This window comes from Harpia harpyja, chromosome 2 (assembly GCF_026419915.1).
Source record: "Harpia harpyja isolate bHarHar1 chromosome 2, bHarHar1 primary haplotype, whole genome shotgun sequence".
NCBI classification, from domain to species: domain Eukaryota; kingdom Metazoa; phylum Chordata; class Aves; order Accipitriformes; family Accipitridae; genus Harpia; species Harpia harpyja.
Window position 1 is genome coordinate 84,384,412 of NC_068941.1, and position 21,692 is coordinate 84,406,103.

Here is a 21,692-nt window from a genome sequence, read left to right on the forward strand (position 1 = left end):
CCACCAGGGCTGTCAGGCAAAGACTGGGATCTCACAGACAAGGTGGAAAGCTGCTGCTGTCATCTGTACAGAGCGGAGAAAAGCCTGCCTTCACTGCTTTCCCTTCCAGGATGTGAGCATAGAGCAATGCACATTAGACCAAAGGCCTTTGGTCTTTCAGTCATGTTTGACCATTTGGTCTGAGTTGACCGAAGAACATCCTCTGGCAGAAGGACAGGGATAGAACATGGAAGTGTAGTATAATTAAAACATGACTTAAAGGAGGAAAACAACACGGGAGGTGCATCCCTCTGGTTAGCCTGGTTCTGAAGGGCTGGTAAAATAGTCCTGGAGCTGATGGGGGTGTTGAAGCCCGGGTGGATATTTCATAGCACAAAGTGTCCTCTTCCCCACTGGTGGGGCAGAGCAAGTGGAGCTGCCAGAGGCAAGGAAATGAGTGCTTGAAGGCATGACCTGAGGTCAGAAGAAAACCTCTCTGGTTAAAGACCTTCTTAGTCAAACCCTGGAGCAAAAAGGAGCAAAGACAGGGGCAACACACTCCAGCATCCAGTGCTAAGAGAAGCAAAGACTCACTGACACAGGCAGTTAAGAGCTAAGCGTGGCCAGGTGCTTTTGTGGCTGGGCATGCACCACACAGGGTAGGATTCATACATGCCTTTGAGGATAACTGTAACACCCCTGAATACGCAGACACACCTACTGTGAACACGTATGCCATTTTTGGTAATGAAATGCTGCAGGGCCCTTGGAATAGGCTGCTACTTACATCCAGCACAGATATACAGCAAGTTAAAAATACCTTATTCTTAATTTCCTGTGCTCCACCTGTAATCACTGAACTGGCAGGGAAGCTAGACAGGCTTCAAACGTGGCCATTTAACTGCGCGTTTATAGCTGACGCTAACAGGGAAATCCAAGGCAAGAGGATGCACTTAAGTGTCTTCTGTTTTAACCCAGCTAAACTCAATAAAGTTCTGTTTCTGACCAAATATTCACTGCAGCATTCTGGCTTCAACTGGACAAGCCGGTATCTAGGAGAGTTATCCAAGAGCAGAAGGAAGACAATCTTTGTAATCCACTTTTGCTTTATCATAAAGCTGCACAGTGTCAGCTGGTTTAACTGCCAATCGTAGTGTCACACCACAGTACAGTGATCCCCAGAAGGATCTGAATCCAGCGTCTTTTCTAAAAACTGGTGTCAGAGCCTTACAACTTCAAAAATTTAAGCCTGTAAAACAGGAAAATGCATTTATGCAAAAACAGTTCTAACAGTGTAAGAATTATCCCTTCAAGACTTCCTCCCTGTTAACGGTTGAGATTGCCTCTATAATCCACTCAGTTTAGAAGAGCTCAATTCCCTTCTTTCTTCAGATAGTATCTCACTTCCAAGCAGCATACGCATCTCTGCATCACCACGTGCGCTGTGGCAAGTACGAGACAGGAAAGCAAAGCAAGTTACAGAAACGCAGTGCCCGTCCTCCTGTTCCAACTGCACAAGGCTGCCATCTGCAGCATGCACTGATGCAGGCTTTGAACAGAGGCTACTACTATTTTTTTTTTATAAATAAAAAAAGTTTATTAAATCATTTAGACTTGAAAGAAGTCACAATAATTAATGCACTCAACAATTATAGCAAGTGCATTCTGTACACCACCAACCCAAATGGATTGATTCTGTATTTTATAAATAAAAATTAACATATTTACAATGAGAAATAAAAGCATGGCATTAGGCAGTTAAATTAGCAGATTACACAAATGCCTACCAGTTGATTTTTTTAAAAAGTACAAATCTACAAGATTACATACGACACGTATGACTTCATTAGGTTTAAATTTTCAGAATCACAACATTTTCGTACATAATTTTTACTATGGCTCTTCCAACCACTGCCTATAAAACCCCCTTTTTTAATGGCAAAAAGCTCCTTTTCTTTCTCTACAGGTTTATCTGTATAAAATGCATTCCCTAAGATCTACTATAGTGCAGAAGTATGAAACGATTTCCTCTAATGACTGGCTATGGAGAGTGACAGTATGTACAACTGTGGTAATTTTTTGCTTTAAAAATAGTGCAGATTCCCAGTTTACCCACCAGGGACAAAAATGGAGTCATAGTTCATTTCAAAATCATCTTAATTTCACCAAAGAGCAAGTGATCCAGATAGATACTCACTAGGCTTAGAGACTGTAATTTGCTCTATAAAAATACAGTATTTTAATTCTATTTACATGTTACAGATCTCTCACTTACCCAGCAAGCTGACATTTACAAGCTTCTAAAAAACCCAATAAACCCAAAAAACCTATAATGGAGCACAGCATTGGTAAGCACAGTAGCCGAACCCATCCACCTAGGAGAGCTAAGGTAAGAAAAATGGAATGTGAAAAGTGTGGTTACTGGCTTTCGTTGGCTGTCAAAGTAAATGAAAATCTGTCCAACACGTCTTATACATTAAACATGGCAAAAAAAGTTTAAGTAAACTATTTCCAAGATAGACATTCTGCATCATAGGATCCTTCTGCTGAACAATCCCTGTAAAACCTGCCGAGTGGAAGAAGTCATCCTGAGGATAGTTATTTGCTTGGTTGTCTGGAATGCTTATTTCCTGATAAACTCATTGTCCGTGACCTCTGCCTAAGCACTGGTTTTGGTGGGAGTTCCAAGTCTTCAAATACAGGATTTTCAATGATTGCTGCAGCCTCTGGTCTTTCAGTGGGACTTGGAGAAAGCATGTCCTTCACCATGGTGTACTAAAAGAAAACAAGTGTTACATGAACCAGTTCACAAATTCTTTCTTATTTAATGTTCTGACTTCAATTGTGGCTGTATGAACAAGTGGAAAATGTCCCCAGCTGCTTTCTAAGTAATTTGGGTATTACTGCTTTGGCACAGTAGCTAGAATTGCATTAAATATTTGAAAATGTATCACTGTGCATCTGTTAGACTGTCTTTACTGTCAAGGACTCCAATCAATTTGGCAAGTCAAATCTGACCGAGGATTCAATAGAGTTATAAAACCTTTACATTATTTGCAACGAAAAAATTTTTAAAACATGTGAAGTAATTTATGAGTAATTTTCAGCTCCATGTTTAAGCTGCCATGTTTTAAGCCATGCAATAATTCTTCACGGTGAATTAGACCTCCTTTAAATATACAGGTAGTATGAATATTTGTCTCAAATTTAATCAGAATTAGCGTCCTGCTCCAGCTGAGTACAGCACATCACATTCCCCCAGGCAGCCTACAGCTGTGAAGCAAGAAAGGCTATTCTCCTTTAGCTGTTGGTCTGAAGCTACCATGAACACCTGAAAACATCTCAGCTTGGAGGTTTTGTACATCACCTCCTCTTCATCTGCAACCGTACCACTTTAAAGATCTGACTAGTAAGAACACAGCACAGTTTGCTCATTTGGTTTCCCACTTGAGAGATCCAGTTCCTGGAGTGAGATCCCATGTGGCCATGGTGCTACCTGCAGTCCGGTCTCCCCTTTACCTGTCTAGAACTCTGCGCTTTGTCTTTGTGAATATGGATTTGCTGCAAGAAATCACATCAGAATGTATGTGAAATGAGTGACTGCAAGTGACAAAGGGAAGCCAGGTAATATTGTATAGTTACTGGAGGTAAACTGTGTGACAAAAAGTTATCATCATCCACATTATTGTAATGTTATAGCTTTGAAATGTAGAAAAGTACAGGGATAGAGAAATGCATCTTAATAACACAAAAGGTACTTTTTTTTTTTCCTCCATTTTTACCTGCAAAGCAATTGGAAAGCAAAGAAAAGAAAGCTACAATTATTAAAGAAAAAGCTACAATTAACAGCATCAGATATACTTACCTCTTGTGCATATTTCTGAGTGAACAATGGTGGAAACTTCAAATTTCTAACATCGCTTAAGGTCTGCAAAAATATTAAGAAACACATGTAACTTTTCCAAAATACCATTCTTTGGCAGTATTACTCTATTACTCTTCAAAAAATATGCAAACTATGCAAACAAATCAGCCTGATGGAAAAAAATACTTGGTTTAAAGTCTTGCTTTAGTGATTAAAAATCACAACATACTTAAATGAGCAAGTTACTGCTTTCCTAGGTATACAGACTGCAATAGGAGTCATGGTGCAAGAATTCTGATCTCTGCAGTTTTAAGTCAGCCAGATACACAAACTTGTACTTTCTCACTTTGGCTCAACAAAGTCAACACATCTGTGTACCACCCATAATCCCCAAGATCATCTACACCAGTAGTAAGACACATGAAATGACTGGCTCTGTCTTAACAGCGTAAGCACCAGTCTTTATTTAACGTCTATGGACTAAGGAGCCTATTTAATAGCAGTTCCGAAAGCAGCTCATGTTGTGTATTTCTGTGTCCTCACAAGGTAGCTGGTCTCCTTTAGTGTTTCTTCCATAACAAGCACATTGGCTCCATCTAGTGACAGTAATTTTCCCATGTTCAGGCACACAATTATTTGCAGCAGGCTACCTTATGAATTTAAGTTCTGTAATTGCCAGCAACCCATGACCCATTTTAGCATGTTTTTAGCGCAATATTTAGCACTTAATTTCTTTTAGGAAGACACTCCTTTTGCAAAAGTTTGAGCACAAAATATAAGAATTCTAAAATTAAAACAAGATTCAATTCACTATCACTCCACTGAAAGTATAAACTGACCAGTTAATAGTGATGGGCAATAGTGAAACTCCTGTTCAAGAGAACTGAGTTTTATGACAATAAAATGCTTCAAAAAAGTGTTCTCCTTCTCTAACAATTCAGTCTCCATCTAGTGATCTGTTTTCAAACATCTAATTTGGAAATAAATTGCACTGCCATAGACTGACTGCTAACAGCCTGACGCAGAGGCAGGGCTCACACTCCTCATCCTCTGGGGGTTGTTCCAGCCCTTTGTCACAGAGTCCTAGAATTTGCTGGGTTACCTGGTCAGGCAGAGCATGTTTTGCTTCAGCAAGAAGTGCTAATGCTTGCTGCGCATGCTGATGCCTATGAAAACTTCAGTGTAACAACTTGGAAACAACTACTAAAGTAGGTAAACTCCAGAACTTGACAATAAAGGGGTGGGGCTTTCTTTTGATTTTATCAAAAAGAGTGGTATGAAAAATCACAGGAAGTTAGGGGACTCTTTTTACCCTCTTATGAAGTAAAGCATCAGAGTTAGATGCAATTTAGGATTCACTCTGATTACTTGCTTTGCTTCTACGCTTAGGACAGAAACTGGAAGGGCAAAGCTTATAATCACTGCTGCAGGAGATCTTAAGAATCCAGGATAACTCTTTAGCAGCTATGTGTCTCAGTAAAACTGATTCTATTTAGGGAAACTGAAATTGGTTTCAGTGCAAGGGGTTCAAATTAAGCACTGTCATTCCTCCTCTAGACTACGCTCTTATGTACCATAAAAAGTCAGTGCATTTTAAGCAAGAGAATGCAATAGCAGCATAGGTGAAACATTTGGTCAGGCGGCATTCATGGTGTGGTTCAAGTTGCTTCTTACATCTCTGCTAAAAGGAATCCATCTTCACGTGAGAATTTAAACCCCCCAAACACATATAAATGATAAACACAAGCTATAATGACTCCTTCTTTCCTGCATAGGCCACTGGTCACCATATACAAGAGGAAAAACCTTTCTGGCTGTAGTCCCTGTTCTCTGTGAACTTGCTCCTCAGCAAGATGGACCTTACATGCATTTTAACAGCAAGGAAGAGTCGTAACGCACCATCAAACCTCCCAAATTCACATCTGATGCAATGAAGGTCATCAATTACTGGGAAAATTGTGCTTGAAGTCAAGTGAGACTCACAGCTAAGAATTACTATAGGAAAAGGAAAGCGATTTTTCACTAAATGCTTTGGGTAAAGAAGCACTGCAGATGCAAATGAAGGAAGAAATCATAAAAATGCACAGCATGGTTCCAATTCTTGAACGAAAAACAAGCTGGCAGGCTTAAAGTCACAAGCTATATTTGTTGCTTCAGTTCTTGGATATCCTAGTTCAATAGTTTCTCTTACTTGGCTTGACAACAGAGGAGCTTTGTAAAGAAATTAAGGCCTCAATTCAACCGCACACATTAGGAAGCCTGCAATTTATTTTCAATGATTCAGGGGGTCTGTACAAGGCTGATAAAGAAGTTGTGCTCCTAATTGCAAGGCTTTTTCAAAACTGAAAAGAACCTCTTGCAAGTGTTTCACCAAGCGAATAGCTATTTTAAACAAATGATCAAACTGAGGATAATCCAATACCATACATACCCTGACTCTCTCCATCTGTGTGCTGAAAGGGTAAAGCAGCTCAAAGAGAATGAGTCCCAGAGAAAAGATATCCACTTTGTGTGAATAGGTGTTCCCACAGATCTGAAAATTCAAAATAAGGGTTAGGTCAATCAAGCTACACACTGTATGTAATTATGTACAACGTAAACAACACCCTTTCAAGTCAACATATGGAAGGGATTAGCCCTGTGCAGAGCTGAAAACTACAGGACAGGCACATTGGCAAACTTCATCAAATGAGCATGGGTGAGCAAGGTCCTGAACCTCAGCTGCTCTTTGCAGACCCAACTTCAAAGCAAAATGTTTCAACTTACTTAAACCTCATGCACAACAGCGTGTCCTTGCTCAATTAACTTGAATATTATACAGTTATCTTTCTACTACATTAAAAGCATGATAAATGAATGCATCTAAGTACAAATCATTAGCCACTTTTTTGCTATATATATATATATATATATATGTATAAGTATTGATTTTGGAATTCAATTTAGCTCAAAACTCTACTTTGGTGATAAAGAATTTAAGTAACTTGATTGCACCAATTTACTAGAAAGAGTGCCTGATCTTTGAGCTCCTGGGAATTCAGGCATCTTCCAGGCACTGCCAGATACAGCTGTAGAGCAGAGAGCACAAACCTGTTCTGGGCTCATGTAGAGTTTGGTCCCTACTTGTCCTGTGTGCCTGGCATAAGCTGGCATTGGGGTAAGTACTGATTCCTCCTCCTCATCTTGGTCCATAGCAGTTACCAGTCCAAAATCCCCAACCTTTACTATGTCATCCATTGTGAAAAATATATTGGAAGGCTAAGAAAACAAACAGGCGAAAAGAAAAAAACCACATAAGTAATAAACAAGTCTCTGTGTTTCAGTAAACACAACACTTTGTTCTAACTCAGATAAACCATGCTGTCAAGGCTAAAAACGCTCATTAAACATCAGGTTAGCAGAACCAGCTAAGAATCTTAGCTCTTCAGGAAAAAGGAATTACTCCTGCATTAAACAGTCTCCCTTCCTGAAACACAAACTGCTCATTTCTTGTCATCCAGTAGAGGTTTACTAGCACTACATAGGTCTGCTGAGTAACACAGACAAAAGTCAGCAGCTGTTGGGAACAGCACAGCTAAGTTATCCAATTCTCCATCACATGGCAAATTCACACCAGATGCTGGAGTTCTGACTCCTAGTCTTTTTTATTCTAATCTCCGAGTACTAAACTCATTCACCATATTATTAACCAGCATGTAGCACATCATCTTAATGTTAGGTTATAGATACATCAGAAGTCTGGGAACAAGATCTGCTTTTCATTTGGTACTTTGCAGTTTAACTGTGGGAATAGCTGTTTGCATAACAGAATTAAAAGTTTATTTTTGACAGAAGTTTAAGAACTTTGCAATTCACAAGAGCAGCACCAGTGACCATTTGGCTTAACTCTCCTTTTGCTTGTTTGCCATGTACCGCCATCCCTGGCTTAACCTACTGATAAAAGAGGCTGGAACTGAGATGCCCCCTTGCTAAAGGTACCTATCTCAGATGGTTTTTCAAGAGATTTGCATCTCTTGATAGAATACCTGGCTGATAGAATAGCACACACCAAGCGAATGATTATTTCTTTGAAACATAGCCCAGTATAAACCAGACCAGTAGTATTGCTCCACCTCAGTTACAAATACAGGCAGACACACAGTTTTGGGGGAAGAACAGACCGATCCTGCAAGGGGGAAGAAGCAGCAGGATTATGTACAGGGAAAGGGCTGACGCATGGTAAAGAGGCAGGTGGTGCTGGGCAAGCTCCTCTCAGAGCTCCTGGACCTTCAAGGCTGGGAGAACATGGTCCGTGCTTTGTTGACGTAAGTCCTGGAACAGGAGGAAGCAGACAGATAGAGGGCAATATTTTTCCACAAGATTAAAGGACTACAAAGCTGACCTATTTCAAAGTCCACCTGACTTCCTCATTTAAGGACAAACCCACTCTGTGCAAGAGAGAAATAAGACAGAAAAAAGGCTTCTTGTTTTTTTTTTTAAGCAACGGACAGCTCTGAGATAAGCACTACAGAAACAGTTAGATATAACTTGTTAGTTCCACAGTGCCCACATCCTGCCTCTAAAACTGCCTTCTGAGCCAGGTCTTATCTCCCGCTATATTTTCCTGTAATGAACGTCATGCCCTTTGGAGTCACTGCTCATTTAGTGCACAAAAACTACTACCCTGCAAACCAACGGCGTCTCCAGGCTCTCTCTGAGGCATTTATATGGCACCCACCCTCTGATTGCACACCCACGTTGTCAAAAATCTCTGTATCAGATTTTTAATGCTCAAGGCACAAACATCTCCATTAGGGATTTGTATCCCATTGCCTTGATCTCCATTCCCCTCCTCCTCGAATAAACATACAAGAAGTCAACAAGATCTGTCTTGCTTTACAGAGCAAAACGCTTCTTAACAGAAAGTTTTATTTCTTGTACTTCTCTGGCTGAAAACAGACTGTCTCTGAATGGGCTGGCATATAGTTTCTACAAATTAAAGAGAATGGCCTCTCTGCTATCGGAAACTGTCAGCAAAAATAAGCCATCAAGTCCACATTCGGAAAGAGGAAGTCTAAGGCAGATGCACAGTTTTGATTTAAATCAGAAGAATACAACCACTCTCTAGTTTAGTTATCTTGCCACTTGCACAAAGAAATTTCTCTCCAGATTCTTCAATCAGAATAAGAATTCCCATTTTCTTCACAGATATGAATAAGCTACTCACACATCTGGAAGACTACTGTTTAGTTCAATTAATGCTGCGAAATGTATCTAAGACTGTTCTTGCAGTTCTATGGAACTCATAATTTCTTTTAAGCTGTCAAGCATGACTGACAACTTATCCTGGGAATAACAGTAAATTCACTTCACAGACAGACTTCTGTTTCTGTACTTGATTTTCTCCAAAAGGATTTGAACTGTGACCTATTCACTTGCCTACCTAAATTCCTGCCATCTTGTCATTATGGTATCTCTGATTAGTAGGAGCCTCATCAATGCATCTCAGTGTGCACTGTTGATATAAAATATTTAAAAGATCTTCTTGAATCTTTTAATATGCATGCATACAAATTTATTTTCACATAGGTCAATGAGTTTTTGCTGGTGCCAATGGGAGCAAGAACTGGCCTCTGCTATCAGGTAGCTCTGCCTCTAGCAAAGAAAACATCTTTGCAGGTTATTTGCTTATTAGTGCTGGCGCGAGCTTAGAGTTGCATGACCAGTCTCTTGTACAAATTACAAGATTAGGTGAGATATGTTCCTAGGAGCTTCTGAAAGTTACAGAAAAACATTAAATATATTGGCTGTTGTTTTGACCAGATTAACACGTAACAGACAAATAAACTTCCAGGATCCAAGAATAACATCTATACACACATAGAAGTGTGTAGGAAGTTTTCTGAAGCAGGAAGTTGTTCGTTCAGGGAGAGCCTTTCCAAGTTGTTTATACCAAGTAAACAAAATGAAATCTCTTGTTCAAATAGCTGCCAATATTGAACTTTTAAGATGTTCCAACAAAACGCTACACAACCGCTGATTAAGACTAATACAGCTTTAAGGGAAGATCTACGTAAGCTTTACTGAACAGTGATCTCAGTAAAGACTGTAGAGAGTTACAACTGACAGTATTGTTAAGAAAGGTTATTAATTAACATGTCTAGCAACATATTAGTATAGGGATTTAATTACTTTTCTGGTCAGTTTCTCAAGCACTGAAGATTTTTTAGATAACTGGTTCAAGGTAATTGCTTAATGCTGATGGGAAAGAAAATACGTGGATGGGTTCATGAGTTTTTCCAACTTTGACATATGCCTTCAGTGTTACTGAATTTGAGACCCCTTTTACTGCCACATCTGAGATGGCATTTTCATCTTTTGTTTCTACTGATACCAAATGATTACCATCCGAGAAGCTACAACAACGGTTATAATCATTTCAGTATTTAACTCCATTGAGGTAGGTATTAATGCCTCCTCAAATAAGCAAAGAGAAACAGGAACTGCCTCTCCACTGTTTGGCAAAAGCAATCCATTTCTCAAAGCTTATAATACTAAGACTAACTTCGCCTGGGCTCTTTAATTAAATTCTGGTATTTGGTAACACATACTGACACTTCCAGTGCTAAAAGTTCCAGCAATATTAGGCACTAACATAGTATCTGAAGCAAAAACGAAAGAAAAGCTACGAAAAGTTACTCCTGACTTCAGTTAATGTTAAATGCCAGGAGGTGAAAATCACCTTTCCCAGTCTTAACTGTCTGGATGTTATCAGATGTTAAAAAGATTATGAATTCTTCAGAAAGCTACATTGGGATAGTTGGCACTGACTTGGAATTCAGCTCCAGGACAGTTTACATTTCAATCCTAGAGCAGTAATAACTTAATTTTTACTTCCTCCAACCAGGAGTAACGCCACCGCTCCTAGGCAGTATTGCTATAGAAAGAAGGAGGAAAATACCAGAATTAGAATCATAGAATCATTTAGTTTGGAAAAGACCTTTAAGATCATCAATTCCACCTGTAAACTTAACACTGCCAATTATCTGCTTCACTTGAAACTGTAGAACAGGATCCAAAATAGCTTTCTCTGCCACACAGTTCAGCAATGAACAACCCTGTATGAAGAACCTGAATTAAAAATGCCATAAAACAAATGCAACTGATCTGTGCCAGGTACAAGAAGTCTTGCTGTAAGAAAAACTTTAATTGCAATAATGAGTGATTAATGTTTATTTCCTGGAGCACTGCACTTCCAGATTATTGTAGATATGTTAACTCAGCGTTTTTAACACCCATGTTGAGGTCACTGATAAGAGTCAACTATTTTAGCAGGATTTGTCTCCAGTGCCATATTACTCCCCCCCACAAAAAAATTTTACCTGTATCCACACACTTATGATCTGTCAGTTTGAAGCAGAACTTGACATTGAGCTAAAACAGCCTGGCACTGCTGTATTAGGAGCAGCCAAATGTGGAATTGCTGATGCTCAAGTTTGTAATGCAGTGGAGGGACAGTTACCCTGTGATGACATTTGAGTCAGTCCATGTGTTTCAGGAATTTTACAGCACCAGAGACTTTTGTATGATACTTTGGGCACAAATAATTCAAGTTACGATAGCTCCAAAGATAATCTCACAGTACTAAACCAGAAAAAATTTGCCTATAAGACACAGCCAGTGAGATAACTAACCAGTTACAACCAGAATTTGGAAAGCTCAGGCATTCAGTGATGATCATGCCAATAAATAAATTAAAAAAAAAACAACAAAAAACCACAACACGTTTCCTACAGTAAACTAAGAATACAAACCTTGAGATCCCTGTGCATTAATCCTTTGCTATGCAGAAAGTCAACTGCTTCAGCTATCTGCAGAAATATCTGCAGACACTCTGTCCTTTCCCTCTCCTCTATCATGCATCTTCTGCTCATCCAGTCTTTAAGGTTCTCTTTCCGGCAGAGCTGCATCTGGATGTAAAGATACACCTTTGGAGAGGTGGGCTTGACTTTTTCTACAGTATTTTTAGAAAGGTCCAGGCTTAAACTTGTTGGCCTTGGTGGAGAAACAGAGAGGGGACTTCCTGAAGCAGACTTCTTGTTATCAGATTCCTTTGTACTTTTTGCCTTAACCTCAGAAAGACTCTCATCATGCGAAACATCAACTTTATCCTCCTTACTAGAAGCATTTCCACACCCAGAATCCTCAAACACAATAGAAGAGGAGGTCCCTTCCCTCAGGTGTACAACAGGAACAGCTGAAGAGCAAATTTCCAAGGAGTGATCCAGCTCATTATTGTTGATAGTACTGTCTTCTACATCACAGCCTGTAAGGACGCTGTCCTGAAGGTTTAATAGCAGATCTTCTGACTGGTTGTCCCTGTTGTCCATGGCAGAAAATTCCAGAGGAGAAAACTGGCTTCCGGATGAATCAGACTGACCACAGGGTATTCCCACGGACCTTACCCTCTCCGATGAAGTGGCAATAACTTCAATGTGCTCCTTTGTAGAAAATGGCTCTGTTCTGATCTTAAATGATGGGACATCCATCGGACTGGGAGAACTGAGTGGCCAATCAGTGCTAGAAGAACAAAATCAAGAGATCAATACTACAGAACTTCATTCCACCAGAAATGCATTTTCAGAAGCCCAGGTATTAACAACTGCTATCTCTGAGAACCGTGTCATACTATAACCGTAAATGACTACCCAAGTGTGGGAATCACTAATAACCAGGATTTAGCATCCATTTTTCTTAGCAAGGATGATGTTTTCTCACTGAGACAAGAGTGTTGATAAAACGAAAATTTAGCAAGCTCTACTGCCTGGATTCCCAATGTGCAATCAGGCTCATCTTCAGCTTGAAAAAATTCAGTCCTTTAGAACATGCATTGCAATAACTATTTAAAGTGCCTTGGAAGAATTACAGCTGTGAAATGGTAATTTGATGCCTGAAATATAAAGGTCGCTATATACTAAAAATTGTTAGGCATGTTAAGATGTTATTATGAGACCACTAAATAGTCTTGTATTAGGCCTCATTCTTTAAATGCTAACATACACCCACTTTTTCCTTTCTCTTAACATCCTCTAACTCCTTTATCTAATTTTCCATTTTTAATCTACTTCTACCAAGCTTTATAAATCGTCACTCTGATTATCCCTCACATATTTCTGCTGAAATAAATTCATTGAAGCATTGCAGTACTGAATCAGATCCATCTAAACCAAGACAACAAAGAGGAGGAAAGCAGTGGAAAGGAACAAAGAGGACAAAGATGCCAAAGTTTAAAATTGAATCACAGTAGCAATGCTCCAACCTTCCAACCACCCAAAGATTCAATTACAGAAGTTAAATTAAGAAGTACAAGATGTTTCCTAAGTGAAAGAAGGACCTTAACACAACAGAGGACTCAAAAAATCAAGAGACGCCATGCACAAGTGTGATACATTTTTACCTTGTTCAACTGAAAAGTTGACAAGCTAAGTTAATAACCATCTCTTTCCTACATAGTCTCTCCATCTTCCTGGATCATCTACCAGTTCTCCCGTTCCGTTGATGTACAATCTCAAATTCAGTTGTTAAAAAAAAACATGAGTTACCTTTCATCTTTTAACCACTGTTCATCCATCTTTTCCTGCCATCTCTCAGGTGGAGCTTCCAGCCACGCGTTAAAATACCGAACAATACCCGGATGCTCAAGTTTAGCTAACGCTTTGACTTCCCGCATCACCTTTTCACGAGCCAGCTCCCTACAATTTGGGGTGAGGAGAACGACAGAGACATGGTCACATAAAGCAACAGCATAGTACAGAAATTTCTGCAAAGGAATTTAATCAAAGCTAGCCCAGTATAAACCAGGCCAGTAGTATTGCTCTTCACAACAAAAGACAGATATGTCTTAAATTCCCCAGAGTAACTCCTTTAGGTTAGAAGTGTGGAGGAGCAGTACATGCTCATAACGGCTAAGTATTCAGTTGTCCCTTTTCTAACAATTACAGGCAGCAAAACTGAGAAGAAAAGGTTCATCTTGCTCTCAACTGTTTACAAGGATAGAAAAAAGACCACTAACAGCAATATTCTACAGGGATGTAGAAGACACTGACACAAAAGAAGACAGACAGTAATACCTTAGTATTTCTTTTTTAATTGGCATAATGTAAGGAGACTGCATAAATACTATCTCCGTTCTACGGACAGGAAAGCAGGTAGCCTGGTATGTTATTGAAGTAAATAATCTCTCTTCATATGACCGTAACTGGATCAAATGAAGTCAGATGGTTTTATTTAATGGGTTTGAATATGCTTGAAAAAGAAGAATTTAGGCTACCTTAAATGTCTGAACAAAACCTTTAATCTTAAATAGTCACGCTTATTTAACACATTCAAAAAAATAGTAATTCTAGATTTCATAGCTTTACCCCTCCCTCTACTGGCCTGCCTGTTGCTGTTCTAACTTGAGATTTCCAGAAGCAGTGTCTCCCATCTCCCACTAAAAGGAACTGCTGCAAGCTCTGTGTAGGGTAATTCAGCAGCATGGCTTGACCACCTATGACTGAAAGAAAAGGTAGGGGTTGTGGGACCAGAAAATGAAACAAATGGACAAATGGAGTCAGAAAAGCTGGTGAAGGAGAGAGAAAAGAAAGAGAAGGTGGAGTAGGAGAGGTAAGGAGAGGAAGGAGAGAGGCAAATTAACAGCGCTACAAATAACTGGTCCTGTTATCAAAGGCTCTATTCATCAAGGAAATCAAAGGAGTTCCCATGTAGCCACAGCATCCTCACAAGGGTCCTGCTATGCAAGTATTTTAGCCAAGCAGGTCACCCTTCTGCTGCGATTACATATGCCAAATTCTTGATGCCAAAACTAAGTCAGCCCCCCCCATTAAAAAGTATGTCATTCATCCTAATGTAGTATCTGGGAAATCAGTTCAGGAACAGATGGTTCAGTGTAGGATGGGATCCCACCATTCAATTCATTACTGCTCCTATATTGCAACAAGCTCATTCATTACCTGTTAGGTAAACGGATACGTTTGATAGCATAGTTGCAGTCATCCACTTTATTTCTGGCTTCAAAAACTACTCCAAAACCTCCACGACCCAGACATTGAATTGGTTCAAAATCTGTCAGGTATCTGGGAGGAGAAGGGTGTGAGGAAGGGACAGAAGAATGGAGGGAGGATAGAGGAGAAAAATGCATTAGTATAGATAGAAAATAAAGTCATTTAAAAAATAAAGTCATTTATGACTAAGAGTAAAATATTTCTGTACAGGCAAAACACAATGAACAACTCAGAGCATTTCTTATCTTTTTTCCCTGCTCACCCACTGAGGCAATCAGATGGTTACCTGTTTATAAAATGGACAGTTGCTGATTATGCAGTGTGTATCACAACCCAGCAAGATCCATTATGCATGCACACAACAAACCGAGGAAGTTTTTCAGAATATCAGGTTGCATGCTTACTGGATCATGGACCTTGAATCTGTAGCCCAAGTTTCTATACCCAAACTAGGTGGTGACAGCTAAGTATTTTCTAAGTCATGATTTGCCTTTAACCCCACCCCAAATAACTACTTTTGCAACTAGTCCCTCTAAGCATCCCTTCCGAAACATCACTGTTCTTAAATCTCACTATCTTCCTCATTTTAAATACTCTAGTTCTTACTTTCAGGGAGTTACAAATGTACAGGAAATAGTCACATTTTCTTCAGAGTATCATGACATGGCTCTACACACCCTTCTGTCTTAGCCAACTCCTTCATAACAGCAACAAAGGTTTGTTCCAAATACAGTCTGCTTTTTCTGCAGAGTATATAAAACATCATCAGTTTCCATCTGCAATTGCCTTTCTCTGCTTTAATCCATAAACACAGAAACAGAGGGAGTAAAGACTATTAAGACCTTCAAGAATCAATCTCCATTTCACATATCAGCAGGAAATACGAGAGCAACGTTCCTGATCACAGGTATCCTGTAGACTCTCCAAGACTGCTTAGACTAATCGTAACTGCAATCTCCCATCAGTAATGGGGTGACAGGGTTATTTGTGTCAGTTGCCGATTATCCTGTGAAATCAGAGGACTAGGACAGGTAAGAACAAGTGAACACCTATTTTTTCCTGCAGATAGTATTAGTTGTCACACTGACTGAAAACCCTGTACATGTTGCGTTGAACTGAGCTCACCTTGACACATATCCAGAGTTCTTGACATCACTCCAGCTGCTGTCTTTAACATCTCCACAAGTGGGCTCATATTTACTATCAGTCTGACACTGTGTTTCAGATTCCTTCCGCAGCTAACAAAGGTTACCAAAACAAGAACAAAAACCAAACAAACAAAAAAATTCAACTCCTTGAGTACTTGAGACCAGTTTGTACCCCTAGATATGACATTCAATAATTTCAGTGTAAATATCTCCAGAGACGTCAGATAAGGTTGAAGCAGTCTAATCTGCCTGCTGAAGCAGTTAAGCAAATTGTACATGGCAGCTGACAGCCTTCACAGATAGATTAAAGAATAAATTTAGACTTTTGATTTTGTTATCTCATTAGTTATTAACTTATTAATACTACTCATTGCAGACTCAAAACCAAAAGAAAAGGCTAGAATAATACCTTCTGTATTCAGAAAAAAATACTTACTCTGCTGTAAGGATGCGGATGGAAGAGTTTGCGTACAATAAAAGTTGTGGCCACAATGCAAAATATAATGGTGCCAACAATTTCTTTCCACCAGTGAAGCAGAAGAACAGGATCTTTTTTGCGAATGTTTTTGTAATTTGTATCATCAAAAAATCTGACAGTGATCTGGGTGCTACGTTTATTTCTCTCTCTCTTGTAGTAGGGTAAGTAATAACCATTATCTGTGTATAAAAGACAGAAAGAGGGCATAGGTTTACTTGCAGGTAATTACAAAACAATTTTGTCTTCTCATTAATAGGTTTCCTCAAGAGATACATGGTATTTTTGTTTGCATGCCCCATGATTTTAAATGGCACATAAGTAAATTCAGTTAATCAACGTTGTGGACTCCATGGCAGCTAGGCCTCCCATCAAAGTTTACTACTTCAGAAGGCCTGACCACTGATAGCTTTAAACCAGAGTACCTTCCGTATGGAAAACTTTATACCTCCAGGCTAAGTCTCTAGCACTGTTAGCAAATTCTGAAAAAAATAATTCACAAGCTTTTTCTGCTCGGACCAACTATCAGTGGCAATGGCAGTACACACAATACCTCTGCAGTAGGAATTTCTGGCACTCAGAAGTGCTCTGTGTAGCACTAATTGTACATACACCGCAATTTGGAAATCCTAGTTTGGGCAATAATTTCCCAGTTCATTAAATGTTAAAAAAATACACATATTTAAGATCAAACATATGGCCATTTATTGAATTTCACAGATAATAAATGGGCAAACCTGGCTATTTGAAACAGTTCAAAATTTGGAACTTCCACCTACCATACGGATACTGCAGAACTGAAAGTGCTCCATTACTGTACTCTTCATGAGAATACTTGTCATTGCTGAGACACTTATCAAACTCATCAGACCCCACCAACACTGGAGTCCTGGAAGGAGAATCTAAGCATACAAATGACACAATTTTCTGAGCTGAATTGTTATAAAAATTCTGTTCTTGTATTAATTTGAGAACTCCAATTGCATAATCTTAGAAAACGTCTCTTGGATCAGATCATGAGAACCGAAATTAATCCAAGGAAACATTAAGAAGGGTATTTTAAGGTAACAGTTACTTAACACCTCTCCCCCTTGCCAAAATACTAGTTTTGGACAAGTCAATTCACTCGTATTCACATCGCTGCAAAAAATACTTCTTTTTGTTGAAAAATTTTATTTAGAAGACCCAACATTTCATTACTAAAAAAGACCCTGTCAAATCCATACTAAAAGAAAGCAGACATTAAACATTTAATTAGAAAAAAATTAAACAATTAATAAAGCACAGAGATAGTTCCTGAACTGGTTTACAGCTGGAAACATTAGACTAGTTCGAAACATATTGGAAATCAGAAAGATGTCCTGTCTTTTCAGAGCTAAGACAGTAAATGAAACTCTGAATTGTTACTTACGAATTAAAGGTTTCCATTTGATTTTGGGGAGAGGAATAATTGCATTATCGTTCCTGGATTCCAGAGCCTTTGGGTTGGTTGGGAATTTCTCAGAAATTCTGACTGATGACTGAAGATACAACTGGCCCCTGTACATACCTAAGTAATAAACCAGAGAGCGTATTAGTCTTAAGATTTCGTTCTCTTCACTCCTGAATAAAATTGCCCAGTTAAAATACATGGTTAAAAACATTTCTGAAAATGTTTCTTTATATTCTGAGAATCTGAGATACTGATTCTGATTGCTAGGCTGGACGAATTCCAGTAATATGTTCCCTCTGTTCTAGAAAAGCAAGAGACCAGGACATCTCATTTTCACTGTTGGAGAGCTGGTGCTACAGAAAAATGCCAGCAGTTTTTAAGAGCTATAAAGAGCTTGGGCTTTGCATAGGTAAGACGTCTTTCAAACTTCCTACCCTTGTTAATGCTGGTACAGATTACTCCTCAACAGCCATTACCAGGAAGGCTGGAACAATCTGGCTTCTTCCTAGTGTTATTCTTTATCTGTGTAACCACTAACAGGAAAGCTGCAAGGTGTAAAGACTTAAAGAAAAAGGCTAAGGCAAACAAAGTCTTAGAAAACCAAAGCACGTTTACCTCCCAGAGACAGACAGACAGCTGAGAGGAAGAAGGACCTCGGACCACTCTCTTTCAAATTGTCACAAACCACATCAAATGAATTCTGACAGCTGGATGAAAACTTAGTCACATAAAATCTTAACTGAAATTTCTTCATGGTAAGTTACCATAATCAGTGTAGAGGAAAAAATGAATGCAACAAATTAGCATGCTGAAGGGAGATCTTGCTTATTGCTTACAGAGCAGTAAGACTGCCTTGTTAACTATAAACCTATCTTTAAAAGTTTTAAGACTTGCAATCATCTCCAATGTACTGAAACTACAAAGCAGTGAATGTTTCAGAATCAAAATGGGAAAGATTTATGGTTTTGAAATGTTTTGGTTTTGAAAAATAAAAAAGGAAAAAAAAAAAAAAATCAATCTTAACTATCACTGTTTAGGCTAAACAGTCATAGATACTAAATTCTGCCATAGCCAAAGGCATGCTGTACCTTCTGTAATTGTCAGAATTTCTAAGATGGGTACACAGAACTCCGACTGTGAATGACAACAGCAAAGATGACCAGAGCAGGCTAGGAAGATATGAGAATATATCTCTACCTTTTGAAAGTCTTTAAATCAAGTCAAGGTGCCTTTTTAGGATATATGGTATTGAAGCCTCAATTTTGGGGCTATATAAAGCAATGTGGGTTGAATTTAACAGCTTTCATTATGCAGAATATCAGACGGGACATGTTACAGCAACTCTTAACTGTAATCTACCAGTACAGAAAGATCTGCTTTATTATGACCTCAACAGAGAAAAGAATAACATTTACTACAGAAAATGCTGCAGGTGGTGTCTCACCCAAATAGACACTGGATTCTGTGGCCCCTCTGGCAGCTTCCACAAGATCTTCCTCATCTTCCAATACTTCATTGTTCGCAGTGTAACTTGTGTCATCAAATAGACTGATTGGAATTACTTTGCCATCCTTAACCAGCCATGCAGAAGCAATTGGAGTGCAAAACTGAAGAAGAGAGAGGAAACTGGAAAATTAATGTTGTATTAACTAGATATTATGTAAGAATAATGCTAAACAATGTGCTTAAATTCCTTGGTTTAGTTTTTGTAACAGATGTAGCAGCTCAAAGTCAGAACTTCAGTTAAAAAAAATTACAAGCAGATGTGTGCTTCTTTACAAAGACAGCACCTGAAACCCAAGATGAAAGACCTCATCTATGATGCTGCAAAACTTCTACTTTTGTAACATTTAATATTCTGTCTTTTCCCCTACCTGGTATTCCCATTCCAGATGTCCTCCTTGTTTGTTAAAAGCCATCACCTTCCAGTCAGCTACTGAGACCTTTATCACTGTATCTTTCATCATGGCTTCCTGCTCATCCACATCCGAAATAATTTTTGTTTCTTCCTTGTTCATATTTGATTTAAAATTGCTCTCAATATATCCTGCTCTAGTTTCAATATCTGGGACATAGCGCAGCTCAAAGTGACCAACACTGAAATTCCACCTTAAAGAAAAAGAGAAAAACTTTATAGAAACAACTTACATATTCCAAGGAAGTCCCAAATCCCTTGTCCAGAAGATTCTTAAACTGAATTACCTATATTCGGCCCACATTTTCACAGTAAACTCTCAAGATTGTCAGATGAACACAACTGTACCAGGAGGGGGAGTGCTACACCAGAATACAAACCAAACAAGCTGAGAAGTCTTATCCAACATGATGATGGGTGAGTTGAGAAAACAACTGGTGAAATAGGGCCAATGGCATTAGAGGTTTAGTATACGGAAAGGACAATTAAAATCATCAAGTAGTACAGCTGGGTCTGTTTAGTAGGAAAACGTTATTTAGCTGATGAAAGCAACAAGTATAAAGCATTTAGGAAGCAGCATTCTACACAAGACATGTATCTCTTCATTAATAACGTGGATTTAATTTGAAACATAAGGTTTTTCAAGCTGAGGGAGGGACAATGCCTTTTTTTTTTTTTCCTTTTTTTTAATCCCACACACAACGTAACACAGGATTTCTTTGACTGTTATTTCATGAAACCAGGACTGCTCATGTCCCATAGGTTAACACCAAAAAAAGACAACTGAATAAGTAACACAGAATTGTCTTGCAGAGCCAAAAGCTCTTTAATTTTTGTAAACCAACAAATTAGGGCAGAAAATGAAAATCGTTTTCAGAAAGAGAAAGGATAATTATTTTCTTTTTTCCATGATATAGACCAACGCTGTAGAGAAGATACAGATGGGAAAGGATTGCAAGTTTGTGTCTTCAACAGCAAGAAGGGGGAAAACATTTCCTGAGCAGTATGTTTGGTACCCAAAGTTTCTTAGGACCAGTCTGGTAACCACCAGGAGCCCAAACTGTCTCCTTAAAGAATTTACAACCTTATGGTAAAAATTTGGCATATTTTATATACTCAGTTGATCTATTAAAAATTTTTCTTTCTCTGGATTAAAAACCCAGATCTGTCCTGTAAACTCCACAGCAGCCATACCGTGTCACCAGGAAAGCACCTCTGTTTCTGACTACAAAGACAGGAAGATTCTGGTGCACAAGATGCCATACTATATTTTTGAAAGAGATGTATGAAGGAAAAACTATGTTTTTATGACATACCTCTCCCTGCCAGTATCAGTCTCCAAGAACCGCGGAACCCAAGATTTCTCTTTTCAGACATCTGATCTGCTAATCTATTGGAGTTCTAATTAGGTTCTCTCTGATAGACTACGGATGCACAACCTGTCAAATCCTGCTGCAAACAGAAGAGGGAGCAGGGGAACAGGGAATAACTAGTTCTCCACTAAATTGTTGGGCAGTTATTGTATCTATGTATGGCAACCAGCCTTTTAGACTTGTATTTTATGAAGTGGGAGTTGTTTGGGTTTTTTTTAGTAGAATACATGTCTGTGTTTTTATAGAAATCTTGATGTATTAAAACTTCAATGTGACAGCATTAGGAAAGTCACAGACTGAACCAGTTTCTACAGCTTGTAAAGAACAGACCACCTACGTTATGAAAAGAACAAAGTAGATTTAAGAATGGGACTTTTAAAAAAATAAGACTGAAGACTTTAAAATATCAACTTAAAATGAAAGCTAAAGACATCAAGTATGAAAAAACAGTGACAGTTACCGT

General features: G+C 38.8%; 1 protein-coding gene across 2 annotated transcripts in view; it reads right to left on the minus strand.

Annotated features, from left to right (window-relative positions):
* Positions 1-1,556: 1,556 nt before the first annotated feature.
* Positions 1,557-21,692, minus strand: part of EIF2AK3 (eukaryotic translation initiation factor 2 alpha kinase 3) — a 44,780-nt gene continuing 24,644 nt past the window's right edge. For both annotated transcript variants that reach the window (XM_052780791.1, XM_052780792.1), the window contains exons 5-17: positions 19,816-20,050; positions 19,386-19,548; positions 17,921-18,058; positions 17,289-17,411; positions 16,471-16,691; positions 16,012-16,124; positions 14,836-14,958; positions 13,426-13,575; positions 11,638-12,403; positions 6,935-7,102; positions 6,276-6,377; positions 3,845-3,907; positions 1,557-2,754 (exon numbers count right to left, since the gene is read on the minus strand). In XM_052780791.1, coding sequence (XP_052636751.1) covers positions 2,578-2,754; positions 3,845-3,907; positions 6,276-6,377; positions 6,935-7,102; positions 11,638-12,403; positions 13,426-13,575; positions 14,836-14,958; positions 16,012-16,124; positions 16,471-16,691; positions 17,289-17,411; positions 17,921-18,058; positions 19,386-19,548; positions 19,816-20,050 — 2,542 coding nt within the window. In that variant the 3' untranslated portion in view covers positions 1,557-2,577. The remainder of the gene's footprint in view (positions 2,755-3,844; positions 3,908-6,275; positions 6,378-6,934; positions 7,103-11,637; positions 12,404-13,425; positions 13,576-14,835; positions 14,959-16,011; positions 16,125-16,470; positions 16,692-17,288; positions 17,412-17,920; positions 18,059-19,385; positions 19,549-19,815; positions 20,051-21,692) is intronic.